The following is a 25,284-nucleotide window of genomic DNA, read 5'->3' on the forward strand; positions in this document are numbered from 1 at the left end:
ATACTCCGTTACATTTGACTTACATTGTGCCCTCATTGGCAACGCCTTGTCCTGTTTCCATTTACACAAGCGTATTTAGATATTTGTTTAGTCCTAACAAGTGAGCTGAAAACTGTGTTAAAAAAGTGTAATCAAGTCACACGTTGAAGCAGACAAGAGCAGCACGGGGCCACGGGGTCATGCTACTACTATATGGATGACAGCCGCCTATGCACGAATCGAAGAAGGCAGGTCCCAGCAGAAAACTCCACAATGTCGACACTCTGCATTTGGCACCTTTTCCTGAGGTGAACGTGAATCTCTGCACTCGTGACAGCACCGCCAATACGAACGAGGCAACAGTGAAATCATCAAAGAAAAAAAGGATTAAACGACACGCCCACGGTACTGCGTGTTGCGCCCACTGGTGCTCCGTCAGACACGGCTGAAAACGACTGGCAGCAAAATATGTTTCCGTCAAGCTTGGCGATGAAAATGATAGCACCACCGATGTCTCTTTCGCCCCATACAAAAATATTACGGGAGCAAGAAAATTAGTACTTGCTGAAATAAAGGAGCCATTTTTATTTCCGTTCTGTAAAAGGAACCGTTTTATTATTCGGTGAGTGAAGTAAGCTTGCAAGAGATTTTAGTTTGTGTGGGGGAGGTAGCAAGGAAAAATTGACCAAGCAATTGATACCGCTAAGTTAAATAATGTCGAAAAATTGAGATCGTTAACATGAGAACCTGGCTACCCCCACTTGATATTGTAGGTGGTTTGATGACTCGGAACTGCTCCGGATTTCCAATTTAAATGTGATGATTGGTGCTTCTAGTTTCTATAGTACTATTCATAGGGAGTTTATTGTGAGTGGTTCTTTTTAAATGCGAGAGGCCAGTGTATTGGGTGTCAAAGAAAGCGACTCCATTGACAGGGCCATACCGTATCCATGATTTGTGAGCACTCCTACAGTCCTTGAACATTTATGTGAAGACATGTTACTGAAATAGAATGTATGCACAAGCAAGATATATATTTTTGTATTTTCGAAATAAAACAATGCATAAATTTAAATGGTAACAAAGTGAAGTAAAAGTGTCTCCTACGATAAAAGGTGCACGGGCTTTCATGGCATCACTTGACTACTCACTCATAAATATGGCGGGTTGTAAAACAAGATAATCCTATGCAAATTTTTATTATAGGTTATTGTGTTTGACATGTATTCATTGATATGGTCATCGCGTCTTAACATACAAATAATGCAATATATATCTCTATTACTCCTCTAAGTAAGCATACTACCACATACCTAGAATTTAAGTGGATGACTACTACCTCAAACAAAGGAGATCATCTTTTTCTACCACTACATGAACAAAACACACCATATCTCATTCTCCCTAGTGAGGTAAACATAAAAATGTAAAAAAACCATAGTAGTTACCAAATTTATGTCGTTGTCCAGTTGCTACTACCAGTTTTTATACACATCTTTCCCCTTTCGCGTCCTATCACACTAGTTTGATCAGATCATGTAAACATAAATAGGGTAATAATATGCAGCTCAAATACAACAAACACAATTTGAAAATATGCATCTCAAAACTTATCTCATAAACGAAAGATCCACCATACGAATTACATCTATAATGTGGTAATCATGTGGGGCAGCTCACACAGACTAATAAAGTGATAACACATAGAGACATATATAGCAAACTACTGCCATAAACTAATAGTCAATAGGTGTACTACTTACTTCTCATAATGGTGGCATTGAACGTTGGATAAGGCAGAGGAGCATCCGGGGGTGAGTCTAGAAGTTGTTAATACAAGGATATATAGGTGGTCTTAGGTCAATACGGAAAGATGAGCGAACAAATAGAGGCAATTGAAAGATGGAGGGGCCGGAACCATGGAGGGGTTCTTGGTCTCCAGAATGTGTTTTCTATGTGCAGTTGTGGTTAGGGTATAATTTAGTTTTAAGCCTTGCAAATCTTACACGTGATTGGTTGTGTGTCGTCAACTCACCTCGACTCTAGCGCTCTATCCGGGTCAGCGATCTTGTGTCACATCATGTTTTGACCATCGATCACAACGTCTTAGACATCGAGCAGGTCCGTTCGGGCTATTAACTCTCGTCCTACACCTTCACTCTGTCACACGTACGTCCCGGATCGAAGATCCCATCAAGGCCGGTCCAAGTTTACTTCGAACTGAAGGCAAAATAAAATAACTTTAATCTGTACTAAACTTTTTTACTCTTTATGACTTATTTTTTGTATACTACAATAGTAAATAGTACTATATTTTTTTATACTAGTTACTTGGAATATTTAAATATATCGAAATCTTCCTAGCAGGCTATAGCAGCTTGATCAGGTTGTAAGTAAATGGATTGCCCCGCTATAGGAGATTTGGAGGGTTGTTGGTATTTTCTACAGCCTATAAAACATATGTTGTAATATTCATTGTTATACATTTGTAATGAATAATTTCAAATAAAGTTCCTTTGCTAATATTAGACCGTCTTATATAAGGAAAGTTCTTTCTTGAATTATGTTAATACAATTTCATAATTCATGCAGTATTTACATATTTGTGTTAAAAATCTCTAAAGAGCACGACCTAATAAATATCTTACTAGTGTTATGTCTAGTACTAAAGAAGTATTATAACTTCTAAGGAGTATTATAACTAGGTAAATAGGTAACCATATTACAGAAACATCTTAGAACGAGTTAAAGCATTGGAAGAACACCAGTTAAACCATATTACATTGTTATAATTCGGGTCATTACTAAGTTCACAACCTCTGAATGCTACGTTTGTTCTGAAAACATACATTATATATAGTTATCCACAATGAACAAAAAAATAGTGTGGATTATATTTCGTTTGCAGACATATAGTTCAGTTAATTATAATCATACATGAAACACCATGGTAGAAATCTAGTTGGCACATATTTCAGTACAACATAACACGACATCACCCATCTTAAAACCCAATTCATCACTATGTACGTTGTGCTGGGAGATCCAAAATATCTAATGTTTCCAACGAAGAGTAGATGATTCTATGCCACTTGTCTCGTGCCTAGATCTCAGGTTAGAAGCTACCAATTCAAATTGATCGCTCGTTTGTTGAGCTGTTGTTGAGTAGTCCCGGCAACTATAGATACTCCTGATGCAATGCAATCATGCACCAGTTGCATTAGCACACACTTCATACGTTCTCTACTTAGCGAGTTGCATGGCGCGCCTGAAAAAGTAACACGCCATCAACAGCACATCGCACACGATACGTGTAACATCAGACGACAAGATTAGCCGCAATTTGGTTTCATCTTTCTACTAAACTAATTAAGCTTAGCCGCAATTTGCAGCCCCGGCCGTGGCTTGAATCCCATCGAGCAGGATTGTCGTCAAATCAAGCAGCGGCCGTACCTACCGCGCCCCTGTTTTCTTTTTTCTATTGGCCGGTTTAGTTTACATTACGAGGGATCCATGGAGCCAACCACTGCTCACTGCGCTTGCGAAAAACCAAAGGGATGGTGGGAAAAAAGATTCAAAGGGGGGAATAAATGAATAAACATCGATCGAACAGTTGGTTGGGCACTGCTGATTCATGATTCTCCTCGCAGCAATAGTGCCACTACTCCAACACCACGTGCACCTGTTTTGATTTGGCGCTCAGCGACCTGATTAGCAATCAAAGAGCACATGACAACCAGCTTATGTGCTTTGCAACTTGGTTTAGAGAAAAGTGCTTGTGCGTGGCCCGGTGCATGTAGGTCCTAGGGAAAAATGTTTTGCCCAAGGGGGAAGATTTTATCAAGGAAAATAAAAATCATACTACATCCCACTTGTGTTCACCAAATATTGGATTTGGCACCCGAGGTTTTGTGTTATTGTGTATGACGATGGAAAACACCATCATTAAAGATAAACTTTATAGAAGAAAATACCGTTGTTTTATACTGATGTCTAGCTAGTCTATAATACTTGGAAGGTTAAACACATATGAAGACCTTCTCGACCTTTGCTTGTTTGCATTGCCAATAACAATTTTTTGATGGCGAACGCATGACCATTTTGTTGCTCAAAAAGCAAAAATTATAATTCTCAGTGGACATTCAAACATCAACACGTTTGACTATATTTAGAGAAGACATTTTGAATAAGATGCTTGTAAAATTTTATTGTATTGTATTCACCATATACATTATGACTATGTAGGCCGTGTAAGAATATTGTCTTTTTTTCTAGAATATTATTAGCATCATTCTTAGGGTTTAGACAATCATAACCTTTGATTGTCGCTACCACGGAACAAGTTGAATTAGAAGAGAAATTTTGACAATCATTTAATGACCATTGTCTTACCAAGGACAAAAAAGTTGACAATTATCGATAAATTTATATATTCCACCAACAACTTTGACAATATTTAGAGAATGCATTTTTACAGAAGACCCGTCTAGGGATAAAAAGGTATGGCTAGTTCTCGGTATATCTAGGATCTAGAACTAACTTAGTTCACGATTACCGTGTAATGAGGAAAAAAGGATGTGCAGGAAGCTCAAAGCAAATTTAGTGGCTTTGGAGTTGACCCAAAAGGCCCAAATTAACTTAATCTCTGGTTAACCTAGAACTAACAGAAGGGTAAAAATATATGCATTTACATAGCAACTATATGAACACTACATAAAGCAATGTGAAAAGGCAAATAGCCAAAGTTTCGTGGAATATAATTAGGATCATTTTGGGAACTCAGAGCATCGACAAAGGAAATATATTAATATCGAGAGATACCAATTACACCTAGCCTCTACAACAACGCAATACCCTAATGGCAGTACGATACACATTGCCAAAAAAGGAAAAGAAAACTAAGAAAATCAAAGTTCCCCTTCGGTATCCGGAGCCCTAGCAGCAATAATACATCCAACACCAAGACAACACATGAACTCCGGGCTCTCCAAAATCGACATCTCCAAGAAGGAAATGTTGCATAAGTGTAGTCGTCACCCAATCAAAGATCTTAAGTTTTCACACTGAAGATAGTCTCCGCTCTCAAAATAATGCCTTCCATAAGGTCATTGCTAGGCACAACAAAGGTGAGACCTTGGATTTTCATCATGAAAAATACGACTCTGAACTTCATCTGTGTTGTTGTCCGCACTTGCATACTGCTGCTGCGAAATCCATAACATCAAGAAAGTCCATCAACAACGCAGAGACTCGGACCTCTATTGCTAGTTTTTCAATCCGGTATTCATGGTATTCTCTGTCTCTAACTTTATCATGGACCGAAATGTCTCCTAATGGCAAGCTTCCTACAGAACCAAACGGTTAGAGTAAAAATATGGATGTGCACGACCGAATACCGCGCGATTCAGTAAACTCAAGGCATATGGTGGGCTGCTACATGGTTCCTACACTGTTCTTAAGAGTTGATTGTGGGCGCTTCTTTCTTAACCCTAGAGGTGTCGTATAGTGTATTGGGTGTCAAAGAAAGCGACCCCATTGATAGGGCCATGGTGTCGGTACAGATATATACCCAAGCCCCTTCAACAAACTCAACTCGCTCGCTCCCCTCTCTACCTCCCCGCACCAAAAGCATCAGACGCGCTAGGAAGCTCAGATCAGCTCGCCTTGCCCGAGAGTCACACGCTTACACCATGGCGGCATCACAAGCCTGTTCCTCCATCTTCTTCTTCGACGCCGAGCGGCTCGGCGAGGCCGGCATGCCGGCGCTGGACGCGTGCGCGCTCTGCACAAAGCCGCTGGCCGGTGACAGCGACATCTTCATGTACAGAGGGGACACCCCCTTCTGCAGCGAGGAGTGCCGCGACGAGCAGATGCAGCTCGACGCCGTTCGCGCCGGGAAGGCCGCCCGGCGGCTGCGGCAGTACGCTTCGGGTACGGAGGCGCTGCGCGGGCACCAGGAGTCCAGGAAGGTGTCCGTCGTGAGCTGACCGGCGACAGCGAAGCCCGTGGCCGTGGGCGCGTAGACCTGAGCTTAGTTTTGAAACCAACGGTGTGTGAAGAATCGCCGATCGTAGCTTGGAGTGATTTCTGTCCGGTAATCTCGTCTGGGACGGAGATGCAGTGAAGGATGCGAGGATGTGCTGAGGCTCTGGCCACCTGGTCGCCCGCCGGACGCGTCCCCTTTTTCCCTCTTTTTGTGTGCGCTTGTTTGAGGCTCTGAGAGGCGCCGTTGATTCCATGCCCATATGTAAATTGAAACCATTTGGAAAGCCTGATCATGTTGACACAAATTTTGCGCGAGACCATGAATTGTGTGAGCATTTTATTTTCTGATTGCCGTTGATCTGTGGATCACTGAATCTAGGCGCTGTATCTTTGAATCTCGCCGAACTATTGTACAAACTTAAATGAGAGTTTAACAGAAAGAGTGGTAGAAGTCCGCACCGGGCAGTCGACTTTTATTGTCCAACGACACGGAGGGCATGAACTAGCTTGCCTAAGATTTCATAGTTTTTGAAAGGAAAAAAATTGACAGTCAATACCAAGCTAGAAAACTTACAGTAGCGACCTTTATCGAAAAAATATATATTTAAAGTGATAAATATTACATGGTAGAGATATAAAAGTTGTCTTCAAAGATTACAAAATAAAGTATAAAACAAACGAGAAAATCTCTTAAGTCTTTCGACTCCGTTTTGTTCTTTCAAGTAGTTTTCATCCGGTTTGCGTCTGACCTTTTTTATTTCTGCCGTCCAAAGGACTGTTTTGGCCACCGTCCAAGACCACACCTTACTCGTGCATCGGTGTTCCCTCGGCCGCACCCGTGCATGTGGCTGGACACAGACGTCAAGTTAACCGCATGCTTCCAAGCCGTTGTCGATCGTGGTACGATCGAACTCCCCATAGGTGAAAACGTCAGCATTTGTTTATCACGACAAGTACGTAGTAGCCAGTAACCTTGCAACAAGGCGGCAGTGCTTCAGCGTGAAGGTTCGTTTATAAAAACCGGGGCGCAAATCTCAGCAAAGCTAGAGTACGTGCTTGCTTCCTGGAAATTAAGAGGTCTCTCGCCGGCGAAGAGAGATGCTATTGGCTCCCCGATTCTCTATCACTCCAAGTGGACGGACGACGCAGCTCACGAGGGCGGCTAAGTTATTTATTAACGGCCAAATCTTAGTACTAATTAAATTGGCAAGTAGGCAAATTTATAACATGACATGATATTAAATGACGAAAGAGATGGTTGGGTAACTAGCTATATTACCTTATACGGCTTAACACTCTTGTAAGGTAGAATGAGCCCACAAGCTAACTAATACTATCTCCATCTCAAATCATAAGGCTTATATTTTTTTAAAAAAAGTCAAACCAAATAAAATTTAACCAAACATTTAGAAAAATATATCAACAAATATAATACTTTTTTAATACCACACGAAATATATTTCGTTATCTATCTAATGATATTGATTATATATTTTACATGTTAATGATTTTTAATAAAAACTTAGTCAAACTTGATATAATTTAACTTTATAAAAATAATATAAGCCTTAATCTTTAGGATGGAGGTAGTACACTCATACGTGATGCTACATCTAAAGTACTATGCATTTTAAAGGTACTAATGTGATATGCATGATAGTTCCTGCTATGACTAGTCTAAAGCGCAAGCCTGTGGCCGGCTACTGTGACGGGAATCCGCGGATTCGTCAGGCGTGTCATCTCGACCCTCACAGTTCGCAAAATGTGGTACGTGTTAAGCTTCATGCACTAGCCACTTCAACCAAAAGTCCGAACTGATGGAAAGGGCTAGGCAATCTACTTATACACTTTAACACCCCCTCTCACGTGTGACGGAAAGACGAGAAGACAAGTCAACACGTGTAGATATGCAAAGAGGTAGCGGGAGTCCGGGCGCGGCAGGAGGCTGCGGGGAATTTAGAATAAATTGTGAAAGTCAGGACTCGAACTTGAGACCCTGGGTTTTGATACCATGGTAAGTTTCATGCACTAGCCACTTGAACCAAAAGTTCGAACTGATGAAAATGGCTAGGCAATCTACTTATACACTTCAACACCCCCTCTCACGTGTGACGGGAAGACGAGAAGACAAGTCAACACGTGTAGAGAGGCAAAGAGGCAGCGGGAGGTCGGGCGCGGCAGGAGGCTGCGGAGAATTTAGAATAAATTGTGAAAGACATGATTTAAACTCGAAACCTGGTGCTCTGATACCATATTAAACTTCATGCACTAGCCATTTAAACCAAAAGTCCGAACTGATGAAAAGAGCTAGGCAATCTAGCTACTTATACACTTCAACAGTACGTACAAGGCGTGCTCGGTGCGCCAACCCGGGCCATGATTCCTCCGGCCACAGAAAAGAGAGAAGCTTAATTATTCGATCATGGTCCTTGATATGGCGACCGTTAGTATTTTATGCCTAATCATGTGGCGTGTGTTGCGATCTCATAGGTGGGCCGAAAGGCGTCTATGATTAGTGACAGTACTGTGGCAATGCTGCTCTAGTTTAGCTTAAATTTCTAGAGAGGCTGTCTGATGTAGGTACGTTGGAGCACATGATGGTTCCATCCAGGTGCGGCGAATGCTGGGGAAGCAGCAGCTTCGCAACAAAGCATGTGAACAATATCGGGATTAATTTGTGTGCAAGTAAAGAAACGGATTGGTACAAGTTTGACGATTAAACGCCTTGCTGTAAGCCGGCCAGTACTCGTGTGAAGGTTGGACATGCATGCATGCATGTGCACGCATAGGTACGTCCTCGTCAGCCATGACACGTACACATGCACACGTGTATTTGCCTCGGCAAGGTCGCTGGACACAATGTTCTTCAGGAACAAACACCACCTGCAGTTTGTTTGCTTCGTGCTAGACTTTGTTGGGTAATTAGACTCATACAGCTAGAGAAGTCAATGACACCAGACCTATGGGCGATGCTTAGTTGAACAATGCCTTCGTTCACAGTTGAAAAAAAAAAAATACTTCGTTCATTTCTTCGCCTTGTCCACTAACCACTGTGCTTCCATGCCATTGTTATTTGGAACTTCATGTTCAGTTTATAAGGTATGCTTGTAGTTTAGGAAAAAAAATTGACCACTAATTTGATTAAAAAATATAAATGCTACGCCAAAACATACTATTATTGTAAACTTATTTAGAATTTGAAAATAATGATATATCTTTTAGGCAATATATCTCATGTTTTCTTGACCAAACTAATGGTTAAAGTTTTCTTAAATTACATGTATATCTTATAACCGGATGAAGTAGTCTTCTTGTTTCAACAACTTAGGGCCTGTTTGGAACAAAAGAAAAACATATGAATTTTATGGGATGTGATTTCTATAGAAAAATTTCCTATGGCGTTGTTTGGAGCGAAGGAATATGAATCCAAGATTTCTTTGATAGTCCTATGGAATAGGCATTTTCGTACGAATTTTGGAGGAGAACCAACCTCGTGTTTTCATCTACTAGTGTCTAAGATTTATTTGTTTTTCATGTGTGACATCCAAACGATGTTTTCGAAGTTTTCGTTTGGTTTTTGGTTATGCGGAAATCCAAGATACATGGCATCTCAATTCCTGCAATTTTCATATTCTAACGTCTTTTTAGTTCCTACAATCCAGACATCACATGGAAATTGGGGATATTGTGGATGCCATCACATGGAAATTCACCACACCACGATCTTACACAACGGCGGTGGCTTACAAGGCTCCTACATGCTAGAGGCCGTGTGGAAGAATTGGCCTCCACCAAAGTTCAAGCTCTTTGCTTGGCTTATTCTCCAAACTATGTTTGGACGACCAACCACCTCTAAAAGTGTGGGTTGTCCATTGCGGCGTGTGTTAGCTTTGCAAAAGGGAGACCGAAACTACGGTGCATCTCCTCTTCAAATGTCGCTACTCCTTCCGGGTTTGGAACTCTATTGTCGCTTGGCTAGGCATTACCAATATGGACACTTCGACTTGGAGCAATTGTGAGACGGTCAAAGAGTGGTTGCTTAGCTTCATCTACACCAAGGGCACCAAGAGGAAGTCCTTTCCTCCCTAATCATGCTCACCTCTTGTAAAATTTGGATTGAGCGCAAGGTGAGAGTTTTTCAAAATGTTTCCACAATGTTGTAAATAAGATTAAGGGGGAGGTGGCTCTTTCGAGCATGGCTGGTGCTAAGCACGGGGGGTTCAATTATGCTTCCAGAGTGATTATTTTGTGCCGCGGAGCTTCGCTCGGGGTGGTAACAAATTTCAAACTTTCTCCTAAATCAATGGATGAGCTTTCACCCCCTTTGAAAAAAAATCCAGCAAACCCTTAATGTGGAGTATAGTTATATTCCCTATTTGTCAATGCTAAGTTGGTATCTTGACTACGTGAGGTAGCAGCATGCGGAATTTCTTCATGTTCATGCTGGTTGGTTGAGAGTTTAGACTTTAGACACCGAATCCACCGTTTCAGGACTAGAATTCTTCTGACACTTCTTAACCACGAAAATTTATGTATATGGCCTGCCGGGTGGACTCTCGTGCCTTCTTGCAGGGGCTACCGATCACCCATTCTAATTTGTTTTCCTGCACGAATCTTTATCTGCGACACTTGGATTCTCTGGAGTATATTTCTTTTCTTGTGTGCAATATAAGAAGAGACGATATACTTAAATATGTAGGTCCCGTTTCCGTATGCTGGTAGTAGATAATGTTGATTGCTGCTGCGTCGTGTCAGGCTTCTGTGGCTGATATTCGTACGAAAGGTTCTTCATTGCTTTTCTATTCCTCTGGGGAGAACACATTTAGGTTCCTTTCTGCCCAATCTAAGAATCCTTTCTTGGTCATCCGTGACTAAGCCAAACGTGCATTTATTTTCTGTGTTTCTTATACTGTATATTTTCTATTTATTTCTGGAGTGGAATCTTGTTACAGTATTCTGGTGATGGGCAATTGAATAATTGATGCAACTGTTGAGTCGAATAGTCATCGATGTTACATTATTCGTCTGACCAGGCTAAGTCAAGCGCGGCTGTAGGCAGCGAGCAATTTTTTTTAGCACATCACGGTGCTGTATTTGACCGAGGAAATCAGCCGGTTTCAACGTCTTTGGACCATTGATCTCTGATATTTTCACCGATGGACGACGAAATAAAGTCTTACGTTTGACTACCTTCTGCTCCCTTTCGCAACGCTTGGTCCTGTTTACTTTTAATTTTATTTAGTCCTAATTAGTGAGCTAAAAACTGTGTTAAAGAAAAGCGTAATCAAGTAACGCGTACGTTGAAGCAGACAAGAGCAGCACGGGCCACGGGGTCATGCTATGTACTAGTACTACAGTATGATGCCAAGAATTGACAGCCGTCTATGCACGAATCGAAGGAGCCAGGCCCCAGCACAAAGCTCCACAATGTCGACACTCTGCATTTGGCACATCAGAACGGCGCTTTTCCCTGTGGTGAACGTGAATCTCTAGCAACAGTGAAATCATCAAAGAAAAAGGGATTAAACGACACGCCCACTGCTGCTCCGTCAGACGCGGCTGAAAACGACCTGCGAGTGGCAACAAAATACGTATCCGTCAAGCTTGGCGATGAAAATGATACCACCACCTACGTCTCTTTCCTCCCATACAAATATATTACGGGAGCAAGAAAATTGGTACTTGCTGAATTAAAGGAACCATCTTTATTTCAGTTCTTTAAAAAGGAGCCATTTTCTTATTAGCTGAGTGAAGTAAGCTTGCAAGAAATCATATTCTGTGTGGGGAGCTAGCTAGGAAAAATTGACCAAGCAATCCCTAAGTTAAATAATGTCGAATAATTGAGATCATTAACATGGAAACCTACCCCCACTTGATGTTATAGGTGGTTCGATGACTCGGAGCTGCTCCAGATTTCCATTTCTAATGTGAGGAACGGTGCTTCTGGTTCCTATACCGTTCCTATGGAGTTGATTGTGAGTGGTTCTTTTTAAATGCGAGAGGTACCATCCAGTGTATTGGGTGTCAAAGAAAGCGACCCCATTGACAGGCCATACTGTATGCATGATTTGTGAGCATTCGATACAGATTTTGAAATGGTGACGTTTGACAGAAAGAACCATGTCATTTACATATCTGTGTATGTCTGGTTTATTTGTGTTTCTACTCCTACATTAGTCCTTCAATATTTATGTGAAGACATGTTACAGTATTAAAGTAGAATGTATATCCAAGCAAGACAAATATATTTTTTATTTATAAAATTAAATAGCGCATAAATTTAAATGAATATAAAGTGAAGTAAAACTATTTCCGATGATAATAAGTGAATCGGGGTTTCAGGGCATCACTTGACTACACACTCATAAATATGGTGGGGGTTGTAAACCAAGATAATGCTATCACTAGTAGAGAAACCCCCTTTAGTACCGGTTCCAAAGGGCATTTAGTACCGGTTTTGGAACCGGTACTAAAAGCCTCCCACATTTATACGAACCGGTACTAAAGGTGCCTCCACGTGGGCACGGAGGAACCCGGGAGGCAGGAAACCTTTGGTACCGGTTCGTAACACGAAACAGTATTAAAGTCTTTTTTGTTTAATTTTTTTATCCATTTTTTCTAATTATTTTTCACACCCTCTTTTATTTTATTTTTTTCACTCCCTTTTTTTATTTTTTTTTCAGAATTTCTAGTATTTTCGTTAGTCTCTAACTACACTTAATCTCTAGTCAAATTACTTACCCGTGGTCAAATTTCTCGGTCAGTCACCCATCCTCACACTACTCCCGCAGTAGCACGCTTAACTTCCAAGTTCCATCCCGTTCCATTTCCAAGTGCTTCGCACGACTATCATATCAATCCTGTTAACATGTTGTTCGATGTCACACTTCTTTATCGTTTAAATTCCAAATAATTCTTTTAATAAATAAAAGTAATGATGTAATAATAATGTTAAATAAATAAATTAAATTAACTTTTTAATTATTATTTTTAAAATCATTTTTTAAAATTTTAATATTTTTTGCAAAACCTAAAACTTGAAAATTTGAAAATCTTATAATTTGCTGAAAGTAATAGTAATATGTTAGGACTCAAAAAATCTTATAATTATTAATTTTAATTTTAAAAAAATCAAAAATATATAAAATTCTAAATTTATGGAAAAAAACTAAAATCTTCCTGCTTTCATATTTTCATTTGGAATTTTGAGAATCTAAAAATTGTCTAACCGGGTAAACCGCGGTGAATTCGGATGTAACTTTTTCCCACGTTGATTTTGATATATTATACGTTTTTTTCCGACGTCGTACGCAAAAGTTATTGCGGTTTTACCATTTTTTAATTTTTTTTGCAATAAAAGTGAAAAATAGAATTTCTTAATTTCTCCGAATAGTAGGTTGCATAACATATAAGAATCCAAAATCATTTTATTTTTTGAATTTTCTATCATTTTCTTTTGTATTTTACAAAGCAAAAAAGGCAATCCAGGGGGGTGTGGAGGTGCTTGGGAAGCCGGAAAACCTTTAGTACCGGTTCGTGACACGAACCGGTACTAAAAGTCTACCCTTTAGTACCGGTTCGTGTCACGAACCGGTACTAAAGGTTTTTCAGCTGACGCTAACCCTTTAGTACCGGTTCGTGTCACGAACCGGTACTAAAAGTCCTTAGGAACCGGTACTAAAAACTTGGGCAATGCAACCGGTACTAATGCACCCTTTAGTACCGGTTCGTAAGGAAACCGGTACTAAAGGCCTGGACGGAAGCCCCTTTTTCTACTAGTGTATGCAAACCTTTTTTCTAGGTTGCGTTTGATAGGACGGAGATTTTTAGCTCCTGGGCATGCTCCTGATGTTTTAAAAAAATCACATTTATGAGTTTCAAGAAAATTAGGAAAAAAATCACGATGTGGCCAATGATTTATCCCACAAACCTGCAAATTTTTAATTTTAAATATTTGGTATTCTGGGGCTACACAAAAATGACAAACATGTGGATCTAGGTATGCATATTTGAAATCTCCAAATTTCAACATATTTTGTCGTTTTTGTGTAGCCTACAATATAAAGAATTTCACATTAAAATTTTACACGCATCTAGATTACGTCATTGACTATGTCCATATTATTTTAAAAATAATATATACGGTTTTTAAAAAAAACAACATGAGCACGGGTGCCCAGGAGCAAAAGACACTTTCTGGTGTTTTATATGCATTCGTTGATATGATCATCACATCCTAACATGCAGATGACGCAATATATATCTCTTATACACCTCCAATTAAGGATATTACCACATACGTAGAATTTAAGTGGATGACTACTACGTCAACAAAGGAGATCATGTTTTCTTGCCACTACATGAACAACACACCGTATCTCATTCTCCTTAGTGAGGTAAACATAGAAATGTAAAAAACCATAGTATTTACCAAATTTTATTTCGTTATCCAGTTGCTACTATAAGTTTACTTCAACTAATACGCATGTGCACCCTCTCGCGTCCTATCTGAAAGTGCATGGAGCCCCCATGTGTGGTTTTGGTAATTAATGACAATCCCTATGGACTAATGTTTGCATTGAGTTATATTTGTAGGAGTTGTCCATAGGCAATTCTTGAACCATATGTTGGCTTCAAGGTTGCAATAAGAAGAATTTGATGAAGGATATCAAGTGTCAAGTATGTCTTGAAGATGAAGATGAAGTGAGCCCTCAAGTTACTTCAAGACATCAATATGATGAAGAATGAAGAATGAAGTGCAAGTTCAAGATGAGCCAACTCGAAGAGTTCATAAGCTTGAAGCTTGCCATGGAGAAATGAAGTGCAAGTTCAAGATGAGCCATCTCGAAGAGGTCCTTTGCTTGAGTCTTGCCATCCATATGGTGATCATGGATATGTGAAGATGCGCCGAAGAAGAAGCTCTCCCATGGTGGATTATGGGGGAGCAATCCACATGGTGGTCATGGTTATGTGAAGATGCGCCGAAGAAGAAGCTCTCCCATGGTGGATTATGGGGGAGCAATCCACAAGACTTCGTCAAGCAAACACAAGCAAGAAAGGCGTTCCATCTTGTTGAGGTCAAGATCGTCGTCATCAAGCTCAAGTGGAATGCGCAAGTATAAGGTTTGCTCTTGATAGGGTTTCTTTCTCACCGGTCTCATAGTGTAGTTGGAGACCGGTTTATAGTTTAGTTGCCGTACTATCAAGAGGGCTCTCGAGTGAGTAACTCGATCGTATCGTTCGGAGAGAGCTCAAACCTTTGCATCCTTGCATCATATTTCTTGGTTGTTATTTGGACCTTATCCATGTGATGTTTTAGAGCTTGTGCTTATTCTCATGACAAGCTCTAGTTCATCGAAAACGGATTTCGCATAGATCACTTGTTGCGTTTTCGAGTTTGGTTCATCATCTTTCTTGGTTTTATTTGGATCTTATCCATGTGATGTTTTAGAGCTTGTGCTTATTCTCATGACAAGCTCTAGTTCATTGAGAATGGTTTTTGCATGGGCAACTTGTTGCATTTTCAAGATTGGAGGTTTTACCGGTATGTCTTTTTTAGATAGGTCAAACCTTTCATCATTTGTTTCTATCCTTCCTTGTTGGACTATGATGGTTTCCTGCATGATCTTGTAGAGCTTGTTCCTAGCTTTAAAACAAGCCCAAGATCATCGAAATCGGAGTCCGGATGCAAAAGTTATGCCCGTTTTAGTTTTGGTATTTCTGCAGTTTGCTTAGGCCGGATATTTCGGAAATATCCGGGCCAGATTATCCGGGCCGGATATTTCGAAAATATCCGGCCCCCCCGAAATCGGCTAAGGACCCGAAGAAAAGCAGCTCTGGATAGGGGCTGGATTTTTGGCCGGATTTTGTCCAGGTTTTGTCCCTGAGGCCGGATAATCCGCCCCCCGGATAATCCGGCCCTTACTTAGGTCGGATTATCCGGCCCTGTTTTTTTCCCAACGGCTCGATTTTCTTGGGGGGGTATAAATACCCCCCTTCTTCCTCCTTGGGCTGGGCTTCCTCTCACTCTCTCTCTCCTCCATTGTTGAACTAGAGAAGCTTGCACTATCTCTCAATCCCTCCATGATTCTTGCCCCCATTTGAGGGAAAGAGAGAGGAGATCTAGATCTACACTTCTACCAATCAAATCCATCTCTTTGTGAGTGGAACTCTCTAGATCTAGATCTTGGTGTTCTTTGTGAATTCCTTTGTTCTTCCTCTCTTATTCCCCCAATAGCTTTTGTAGCTTTGTTGGAATTTGAGAGAGAAGGACTTGAGCATCTTTGTGGTGTTCTTGCCATTGCATTTGGTGCATCGGTTTGAGTTCTCCACGGTGATTCGTGGTGGTGAAAGCAAGAAGGTTATTACTCTTGGGTTCTTGGAACCCTAGACGGATTCTAGGCCTTTGTGGCGGTTTGTTGGGAGCCTCCAATTAAGTTGTGGATGTGTGCCCCAATCTTTGTGTAAGGCCCGGTTTCCGCCTCGAAGGAAATCCCTTAGTGGAACCGTGACCTAGGCCTTTGTGGCGAGGGTCACCGGAGATTTAGGTGAGGCGCCTTCGTGGCGTTCGGTGTGTGGTGTGAGTACCGCATCTTGGGGTGAGGCCTTTGTGGCGTTGGTGTGCATCGAGCAACCACACCTCAAGGTGAGCCTCTTGTGGCGTTCGGGAGCACTAAGCAACCGCACCTCTCCACCGGAGATTAGCACTCGCAAGAGTGTGAACTCCGGGATAAATCATCGTCTCCCGCGTGCCTCGGTTATCTCTATACCCGAGCTCTTTACTTATGCACTTTACCTTGTGATAGCCATCGTGCTTGAAGTTATATATATCTTGCTATCACATACTTGCTTGTATTGCTTAGCATAAGTTGTTGGTGCACATAGGTGAACCTTTGCTTAGCATAAGTTGTTGGTTCACATAGGTGAACTCTTGCTTAGAATAAGTTGTTGGTGCACATAGGTGAACCATAGTATATAGGCTTTGGGCTTGACAAAGTAAACGCTAGTTTTATTCCGCATTTGTTAAGCCCATCTCGTAAAAGTTTTAAATCGCCTATTCACCCCCCCCTCTAGGCGACATCCGTGTCCTTTCAATTGGTATCGGAGCAAGGTCTCTCATTCTTAGGCTTCACCGCCTTGAGAGTAAAGATGTCGGTTAGGGGATTAGCGCACAATAACTTGTTTATATTTGATGGCACAAATTATGATCTATGGAAAATTTATGTGCTTAATATTTTGCGGGGTATTTCCCGAACATGGAGCAATTTCTTGACATGGGTTTTTCTTCTCCTAAGGATCCCCAAAATTTATCTTATGAGGAGAAGAAAAACTCTTGTCTCGATGCTCTTGCTTCTCATGTGTTTTCCATTGTTGTGAGCAATGTAGTTACTGAAAGTGCATGGAGCCCCCATGTGTGGTTTTGGTAATTAATGACAATCCCTATGGACTAATGTTTGCATTGAGTTATATTTGTAGGAGTTGTCCATAGGCAATTCTTGAACCATTTGTTGGATTCAAGGTTGCAATAAGAAGAAATTGATGAAGGATATCAAGTGTCAAGTATGTCTTGAAGATGAAGATGAAGTGAGCCCTCAAGTTACTTCAAGACATCAATATGATGAAGAATGAAGAATGAAGTGCAAGTTCAAGACGAGCCATCTCGAAGAGATCCTTTGCTTGAGTCTTGTCATCCATATGGTGATCATGGATATGTGAAGATGCGCCGAAGAAGAAGCTCTCCCGTGGTGGATTATGGGGGAGCAATCCACATCCACATGGTGGTCATGGTTATGTGAAGATGCGCCAAAGAAGAAGCTCTCCCATGGTGGATTATGGGGGAGCAATCCACAAGACTTCATCAAGCAAGCACAAGCAAGAAAGGCGTTCCATCTTGTTGAGGTAAAGATCGTCGTCATCGAGCTCAAGTGGAATGCGCAAGTATAAGGTTTGCTCTTGATAGGGTTTCTTTCTCACCGGTCTCATAGTGTAGTTGGAGACCGGTTTATAGTTTAGTTGTCGTACTATCAAGAGGGCTCTCGAGTGAGTAACTCGATCGTATCGTTCGGAGAGAGCTCAAACCTTTGCATCCTTGCATCATCTTTCTTGGTTTTTATTGGACCTTATCCATGTGATGTTTTAGAGCTTGTGCTTATTCTCATGACAAGCTCTAGTTCATCGAAAACGGATTTTGCATAGATCACTTGTTGCGTTTTCGAGTTTGGTTCATCATCTTTCTTGGTTGTCATTTGGATCTTATCCATGTGATGATTTAGAGCTTGTGCTTATTCTCATGACAAGCTCTAGTTCATCAAGAATGATTTTTGCACGGGCAACTTGTTGCATTTTCGAGATTGGAGGTTTTACCGGTATGTCTTTTTTAGATAGGTCAAACCTTTCATCATTTGTTTCTATCCACCCTTGTTGGACTATGATGGTTTCCTGCATGATCTTGTAGAGCTTGTTCCTAGCTTCAAAACAAGCCCAAGATCATCAAAATCGGAGTCCGGGTGCAAAAGTTATGCCCGTTTTAGTTTTGGTGTTTCTGCAGTTTGCTTAGGCCGGATATTTCGGAAATATCCGGGCCGGATTATCCGGGCCGGATATTTCGGAAATATCCGGCCCCCGAAATTGGCTAAGGACCCGGGGAATTGCTGCTCGAGTATAGGGGCCGGATTTTTGGCCGGATTTTGTCCAGGTTTTGTCCCCGAGGCCGGATAATCCGGCCCCGGATATCCGGCCCTTACTTAGGCCGGATTATCCGGCCTCGGTTTTGCCCAAACGGCTCGATTTTCTTGGGGGGTATAAATACCCCCCTTCTTCCTCCTTGGGCTGTAGCTTCTTCTACTCTCTCTCTCCTCCATTGTTGTTCTTGAGAAGCTTGCCCTTTCTCTCTATCCCTCCATGATTCTTGCCCCATTTTGAGGGAAAAGAGAGAGGAGATCTAGATCCACACTTTGACCAAACCAAATCATCTCTTTGTGAGTGAATCTTTGGGATCTAGATCTTGGAGAATTTTGTGTTCTCCTCTTTGTTCTTCCTCTCCTATTCCCCCAATAGCTTTTGTAGCTTTGTTGGAATTTGAGAGAGAAGGACTTGAGCATCTTTGTGGTGTTCTTGCCATTGCATTTGGTGCATCGGTTTGAGTTCTCCACGGTGATTCGTGGAGGTGAAAGCAAGAAAGTTGTTACTCTTGGGTTCTTGGAACCCTAGACGGATTCTAGGCCTTTGTGGCGGTTTGTTGGGAGCCTCCAATTAAGTTGTGGATGTGTGCCCCAATCTTTGTGTAAGGCCCGGTTTCCGCCTCGAAGGAAATCCCTTAGTGGAACCGTGACCTAGGCCTTTGTGGCGAGGGTCACCGGAGATTTAGGTGAGGCGCCTTCGTGGCGTTCGGTGTGTGGTGTGAGTACCGCATCTTGGGGTGAGGCCTTTGTGGCGTTGGTGTGCATCGAGCAACCACACCTCAAGGTGAGCCTCTTGTGGCGTTCGGGAGCACTAAGCAACCGCACCTCTCCACCGGAGATTAGCACTCGCAAGAGTGTGAACTCCGGGATAAATCATCGTCTCCCGCGTGCCTCGGTTATCTCTATACCCGAGCTCTTTACTTATGCACTTTACCTTGTGATAGCCATCGTGCTTGAAGTTATATATATCTTGCTATCACATACTTGCTTGTATTGCTTAGCTTAAGTTGTTGGTGCACATAGGTGAACCTTTGCTTAGAATAAGTTGTTGGTGCACATAGGTGAACCATAGTATATAGGCTTTGGGCTTGACAAAGTAAACGCTAGTTTTATTCCGCATTTGTTAAGCCCATCTTGTAAAAGTTTTAAACCGCCTATTCACCCCCCCCTCTAGGCGACATCCGTGTCATTTCAATTGGTATCAGAGCAAGGTCTCTCATTCTTAGGCTTCACCGCCTTGAGAGTAAAGATGTCGGTTAGGGGATTAGCGCACAATAACTTGTTTATATTTGATGGCACAAATTATGATCTATGGAAAATTTATGTGCTTAATATTTTGCGGCGTATGTCCCCGGACATGGAGCGATTTCTTGACATGGGTTTTTCTTCTCCTAAGGATCCTCAAAATTTATCTCTTGAGGAGGAGAAAAACTCTTGCCTCGATGCTCTTGCTTCTCATGTGTTTTCCATTGTTGTGAGCAATGTAGTTACTTCTTCAATCATGCCTTTTGGGAGCGCTCATGAATTATGGACAAAGCTTCAAGATAAATATGATGTGTCCAATATCATTGAGGATGATTGTTTTGCTTCCACTTCCGGCCGTGATGAGTTCTCATCTTCATCCACTTCACCAAAGTGTGGTAAGACACAAGGTAATGATATGGTGAGTGGTGATGAAAATTGCAATGTTGATATTGAGCTTACTATTGATGATTCTTCATCTCTATCTCATTGCAATGCTTCATCTTTGGACTTTAACACATCTAGCACTAGAAATGATTTACATGCTCGTGTTGATAGTCCTTGCATATCATGTGTAAGTTGCTTGAATAAATCTCATGATGATATGCTTGATTTGTCTTGTGGCCATGATAAAAATGCTTCTATTTCCTCTAGTTGTTGTGTGGGTAACAATGTAGAGGAAACCAAAGATTCTATTGGTCAAGACAAGATCTTGAAAGGAGCCTCAAGTAACTCCTCATCTTTATCTCACGGTCCTCATATATGCCTTATGGCCAAGGGTTCCACGGTACCTCCTACCATGGAACCTAATATTTCTCGTGGTGATAAGGATGAGGATCAATATGAAGAAGAGGATTGGGTTGTCTCTCTACGCGATAAAGGTGAGAGTGTATTCAAGGTTATTTGCAAAGATAAAATTGCTAGCACTCACTTCTTTGAAATCTTGACTACCGCTATTGAGAGCCAAAAACTTATTTGGATGCATGAGAACACCATTGATAAAAAGGGTGCTCTTGAACGAGAGTATGCCTGATGATGTAGCATCACTAAAGAATGATCTTGAAGAAGAACAAGAGACCGTAGCCTCTCTTGAAGAGCAACTTGAAACCCTTGAAGTGTCTCAAAATGAAATAGTTTCTAAACTCACTAAGGAAAGAGACCATGCTAAAGCTCAAGTAAAATTGCTTAAAAAGGAAAATTCCAAAGTTGGTGTTGGTCATGATAAACTTGTTAAGGATCTAGATGATCTAGACAAGGCCCACAAGGTCTTGGAGAGCGAACACTCTATCCTCACCAAGTCCCATGAGCAACTTCAAGCTTCCTATTTAAAAGAGCATGCTATGTTACCATCTCTTCTTAATATGTCTTGTGATGATGCTTGTGCTACTAACTCTACTTCTTGTGAAGCATCTATCTTGAAGGAGAATGTTGAGCTAAGGGCTCAACTTGATTTGCTAACTTGCAATTATGGAAAATTGGAAGAAAATCATGGAAAGCTTTCTAGCTCCCATGAGGATCTTCTAGCCTCTCATGATAGGCTAAAGTTAGCGCATGAGGCTATCATATCTAAGGCAACACCTTGTGAGCCTCATGTGGGTACTAGCACTACTACTCAAAATGTTATATTGCCATGTGCTAGTCCTAGTAATTCATCCACTCATAATATTGCTAAATCTTGTGATGAATTATCTTCCTTGCCTTGTTGCTCTAACAATGAAGGTCCTACTTCCTCTAGTACTTGTGTTGTTACTAACCATGTAGAGGAAATCAAAGAGCTCAAGGCCCAAGTCTCTTCTTTGAAGAACGACTTGGTAAAGGGTCATGAAGGGAAATGCAAACTTGATAAGATGTTAAGTGTGCAACAATCCCCCAATGACAAGAGTGGACTTGGATTCAACTCCAACAACAAGATCAAGTCCAAGAACAACAAGAAGAAGGGCCAAGTACAAGTCAAAGACCCGGCCAAGATTGTTTGCTTCAAGTGCAAAATTGAAGGGCATCATGTTAGATCTTGCCCTTTGAAGAAGAAGCAAAAGGGAAGCGGCCTCAAGCTCAAACTCACATTCAACCTCAAGTTGAAGAAATGCCACTTCCCAAGAAGATACAAGCCAATGCTCCCATTGTGGAGAAATCTAGTGAGAAGAAGGAGAAGAAAAGAACTTGCTACATATGCCGTGAGAAGGGCCACATCTCCTCCTTGTGCACTATTGGTACCTCATCCAACTCTATCACCATTGATGATGTTTATTCTCTTCGTAAGGATGAGGGTGGCAATGTGTTTGCCAAATATGTTGGTGCTCAAAGTGGTGTCAAGAAAAGAACCATTTGGGTTGGCAAGCCTATTGTGACTAACCTCTTAGGACCCAACTTAGTTGGGGACCAACAATCCAAAATTTGATCAATACGTGCTTGTTGGAGGGCATTGGAGACTTGGCTACATCATGAAGAATTAAGGGATCTTCATCATTTATATTATCTCAAGCCAAGTCTTGGTTATCTTGCTTCTATCATATATCCAATGTTCCTCCTTGCGGTAACATGTGCTCAACTCATTTATATTGAAAGTTACTCGCCCCTTTGCATGTGTTAGTTTTTGTTCCTAACATGTTTTTGTATATGTTGTGATTCCTATTTGCTTTTCTTGAGAAATCAAGTCTATGCATGTTGGGTTGCACACCATGTATTTGTGTTTGTGTATGAGCCACTTTGCATCTTGTTGTATCTTATATGGCTCTTATGAGCGATTAATGGACTATCCCATTTTGGGGGAGTGATATTTCTTTGGGAATTTCATGATCCTAACAATGTGTGTACATGAGGAATATCACTTAGAATTGATATTGCAAGATTATCTAGTCTCTATGTGGTATGTCATCTTCATGAGAAATTCAAATTCTAATGTCCATTAATATCTCTAGTTGGATCTTATTTTCCTCTTGTGAAAATAAATTCCTTATCACATTATGGGGGAGTAATAAGCTTTGTGCATATTACAAGCCTAAAAAATGTGAACATTTGAGGTTGTGTCACATAGGATTGATACCTTAAATTATCTCTCTCCTATGTGGCATGTTTGCTCAAACAAGCTCCAATTTGCTTAAATGGCTTCATTGCTAATATCTTTGTGGATCTTATTTGTGAAAGTTTTTCTTAGCATGGTTTTTTTTCACAACGTGTCCCTCAATACATTTTTGGAAAACCTTGTGCTTCAAGTCATACTATTAATTGCTTTGCATGTTGGTATGAATACTATTAATTGCTTTGCATGTTGGTATGAATACTATTAATTGCCTTGCATGTTGGTATGACTAAATGAAGCTATCAAGAAACTATTTTTGCATGATGGTTAACTCTTATCTTTTACCATATGCTTTGTTCGTTGTAAATATGATCTTATGTATACTTACAAACTACCACCGGGAAATATTTCCTAATACCTCTTGTCCTAGGACAATTGGTAATCAATTATGAGGTAGATATTTATTGATCATATCTACATTGGCTCTTGTATTTATATTGCCTTATTTATTGCCATGAATTTGTTGTGCTTTGACTCCCATGTGTCTTCCTTGCATCTTATGGATCTAATTTGTCTATTCAAACTTTCTTAGCATTTTTAGTAGATATAGGTAGCGTGATGATCCTAGTTTTGTGCATTTTGTATCCATATTCTAAATCCTAGATAATGCACTAATCTTGGGGGAGCTCTCCTATATTTGTTATAATGCTTAAACTTCTCTTGATCTTTATCAAAAAATTGGTTTTGGGAGACATAAATTTTCTTTTTGGTACTTTGTGCCATCATAAAAAGTGTCGAGGGTTTGGTTTATTTGTTGGAACCTTGCTCTCTTGGGAGTTGGTTATCTCATTCCTTTGTGCTTAGGTTTAATTAGCTTCTTATAATGAGATAAGTCTTTGGAGTCAATCTTGTGTTGATTTGATTCTTTGATATAATTTGGACAACCATTGTCTCTTGGTTTATTTGGTGTTTTGTCCAAATTGTATCTTCCTTTGGTTCTTGAAAGTATTGTGCATGCATATTTAATATATGTATATCTTATGGCATGTGTCACTTTCTTTGATCCAATATATAGGGTAAACTCCATCAAATCCTAATTTGACTAAGATGTGCATGAAATTCAATTTCATATCTATATGCACATAGAATTGTGGAGTTTGTCCTATATGTTGTAGTGTGTCTAACTACTTCGGACCCAATTAGTTTGGGGACCATTTTGTACTTACCTTTGTGTTATAGGTACAATGGATATGCATTTAATGCTTGTCTCACTCTTGGAAAGAAGTGGTGACTCAATGGTAACTTGAGGCAAGCTAGGATGATCAAACGAACACATATCTACTACATCCACACCAATGCTATCTTGGTAACAAGTATCTTCTCATGCATACTTTTCTTGTATCCAACCTTATGGTTGCATCTTGGCATGAATCTCTTGATTTGCAAATGTTGTGCTTCTTGCAAAAGTCTTTATGAAACCTCTTTATTGTGAATGTGAGTAATTTGAGATGAGTGCATTTGTTGGGAAGTATTTTAAATCATGCTCATGATTCATCCATCCCAACTATGCCTATTTAGCAATTTTGTTGCATATCAATTCCTCAAGGCTCTCACATGTGCAATATAGATGAAAGTGCAAATTTAGTTACTTCTTTTGGTATCCCCGTTTGTGATACTTGTTGCCTTTCTCAAATGCATCCCAACTATCTTCTATCCCTTGTTGATATTTATGATGTATTTTAGTTGTTTGTGGTTGAAGTTCATGAATGTACAATAAGATAAAATTGAGCCTTTGGCCATGCTATTAAGCAAAAATTCTTATTGGTATATTGCATGACTTCGTCTTGGATATCATACTATTTTTCTTGCGTATCTATTTTATGTGTGCATGTTTCTTTGTGGATAAATATCTTTGTGATATTGCCCACTTAGAGAAACTTATACACATAAGAGATGATACATCTCCTTTTGATATCTTATTTATTTATTGTGTGTTGATTGGTTATGCTAAGCAATATAATTCATTGAAGACTATGATGATGCTTTTTGCTCATCCTTGTAATAGTCTTATAATATGCTTTATCATGCCTTTCACATATCATCTTGGTTGAGCCTTTTATTATGGTGCCTCTTTCTTGTTGCTCAACTATTAGTTTGTTGCAAGTGTTAAGCTTATTTTTCTATCTATTATCTATTGCAAATGTTTGTGTTTTAAATGGTAATGAGGGATTGAGGATTCCATTTTATGCATATTGTATTCAAATACAACATTTTAATTTATGCATGTACCTTGGGGAGCTTCCTCATCTGATTTAGAGCACTATCTTTTGGTGATCATTAGAGTTTGATTCACTTGGTATCTTTTGTTTTTTTAATGAT

The 25,284-nt window shown here is 40.4% G+C and overlaps 1 protein-coding gene across 1 annotated transcript; it reads left to right on the plus strand.

Moving 5' to 3' along the window:
* Nucleotides 1-5,587: 5,587 nt before the first annotated feature.
* Nucleotides 5,588-6,291, plus strand: LOC124678724 (FCS-Like Zinc finger 2-like). Its single transcript, XM_047214589.1, has one exon. It carries the CDS (start codon nt 5,670-5,672, stop codon nt 5,964-5,966), a length of 297 nt encoding a protein of 98 aa, XP_047070545.1. The 5' UTR covers nt 5,588-5,669; the 3' UTR covers nt 5,967-6,291.
* Nucleotides 6,292-25,284: the final 18,993 nt, after the last annotated feature.

Source organism: Lolium rigidum, chromosome 7, assembly GCF_022539505.1.
Source record: "Lolium rigidum isolate FL_2022 chromosome 7, APGP_CSIRO_Lrig_0.1, whole genome shotgun sequence".
Lineage (NCBI taxonomy): Eukaryota > Viridiplantae > Streptophyta > Magnoliopsida > Poales > Poaceae > Lolium > Lolium rigidum.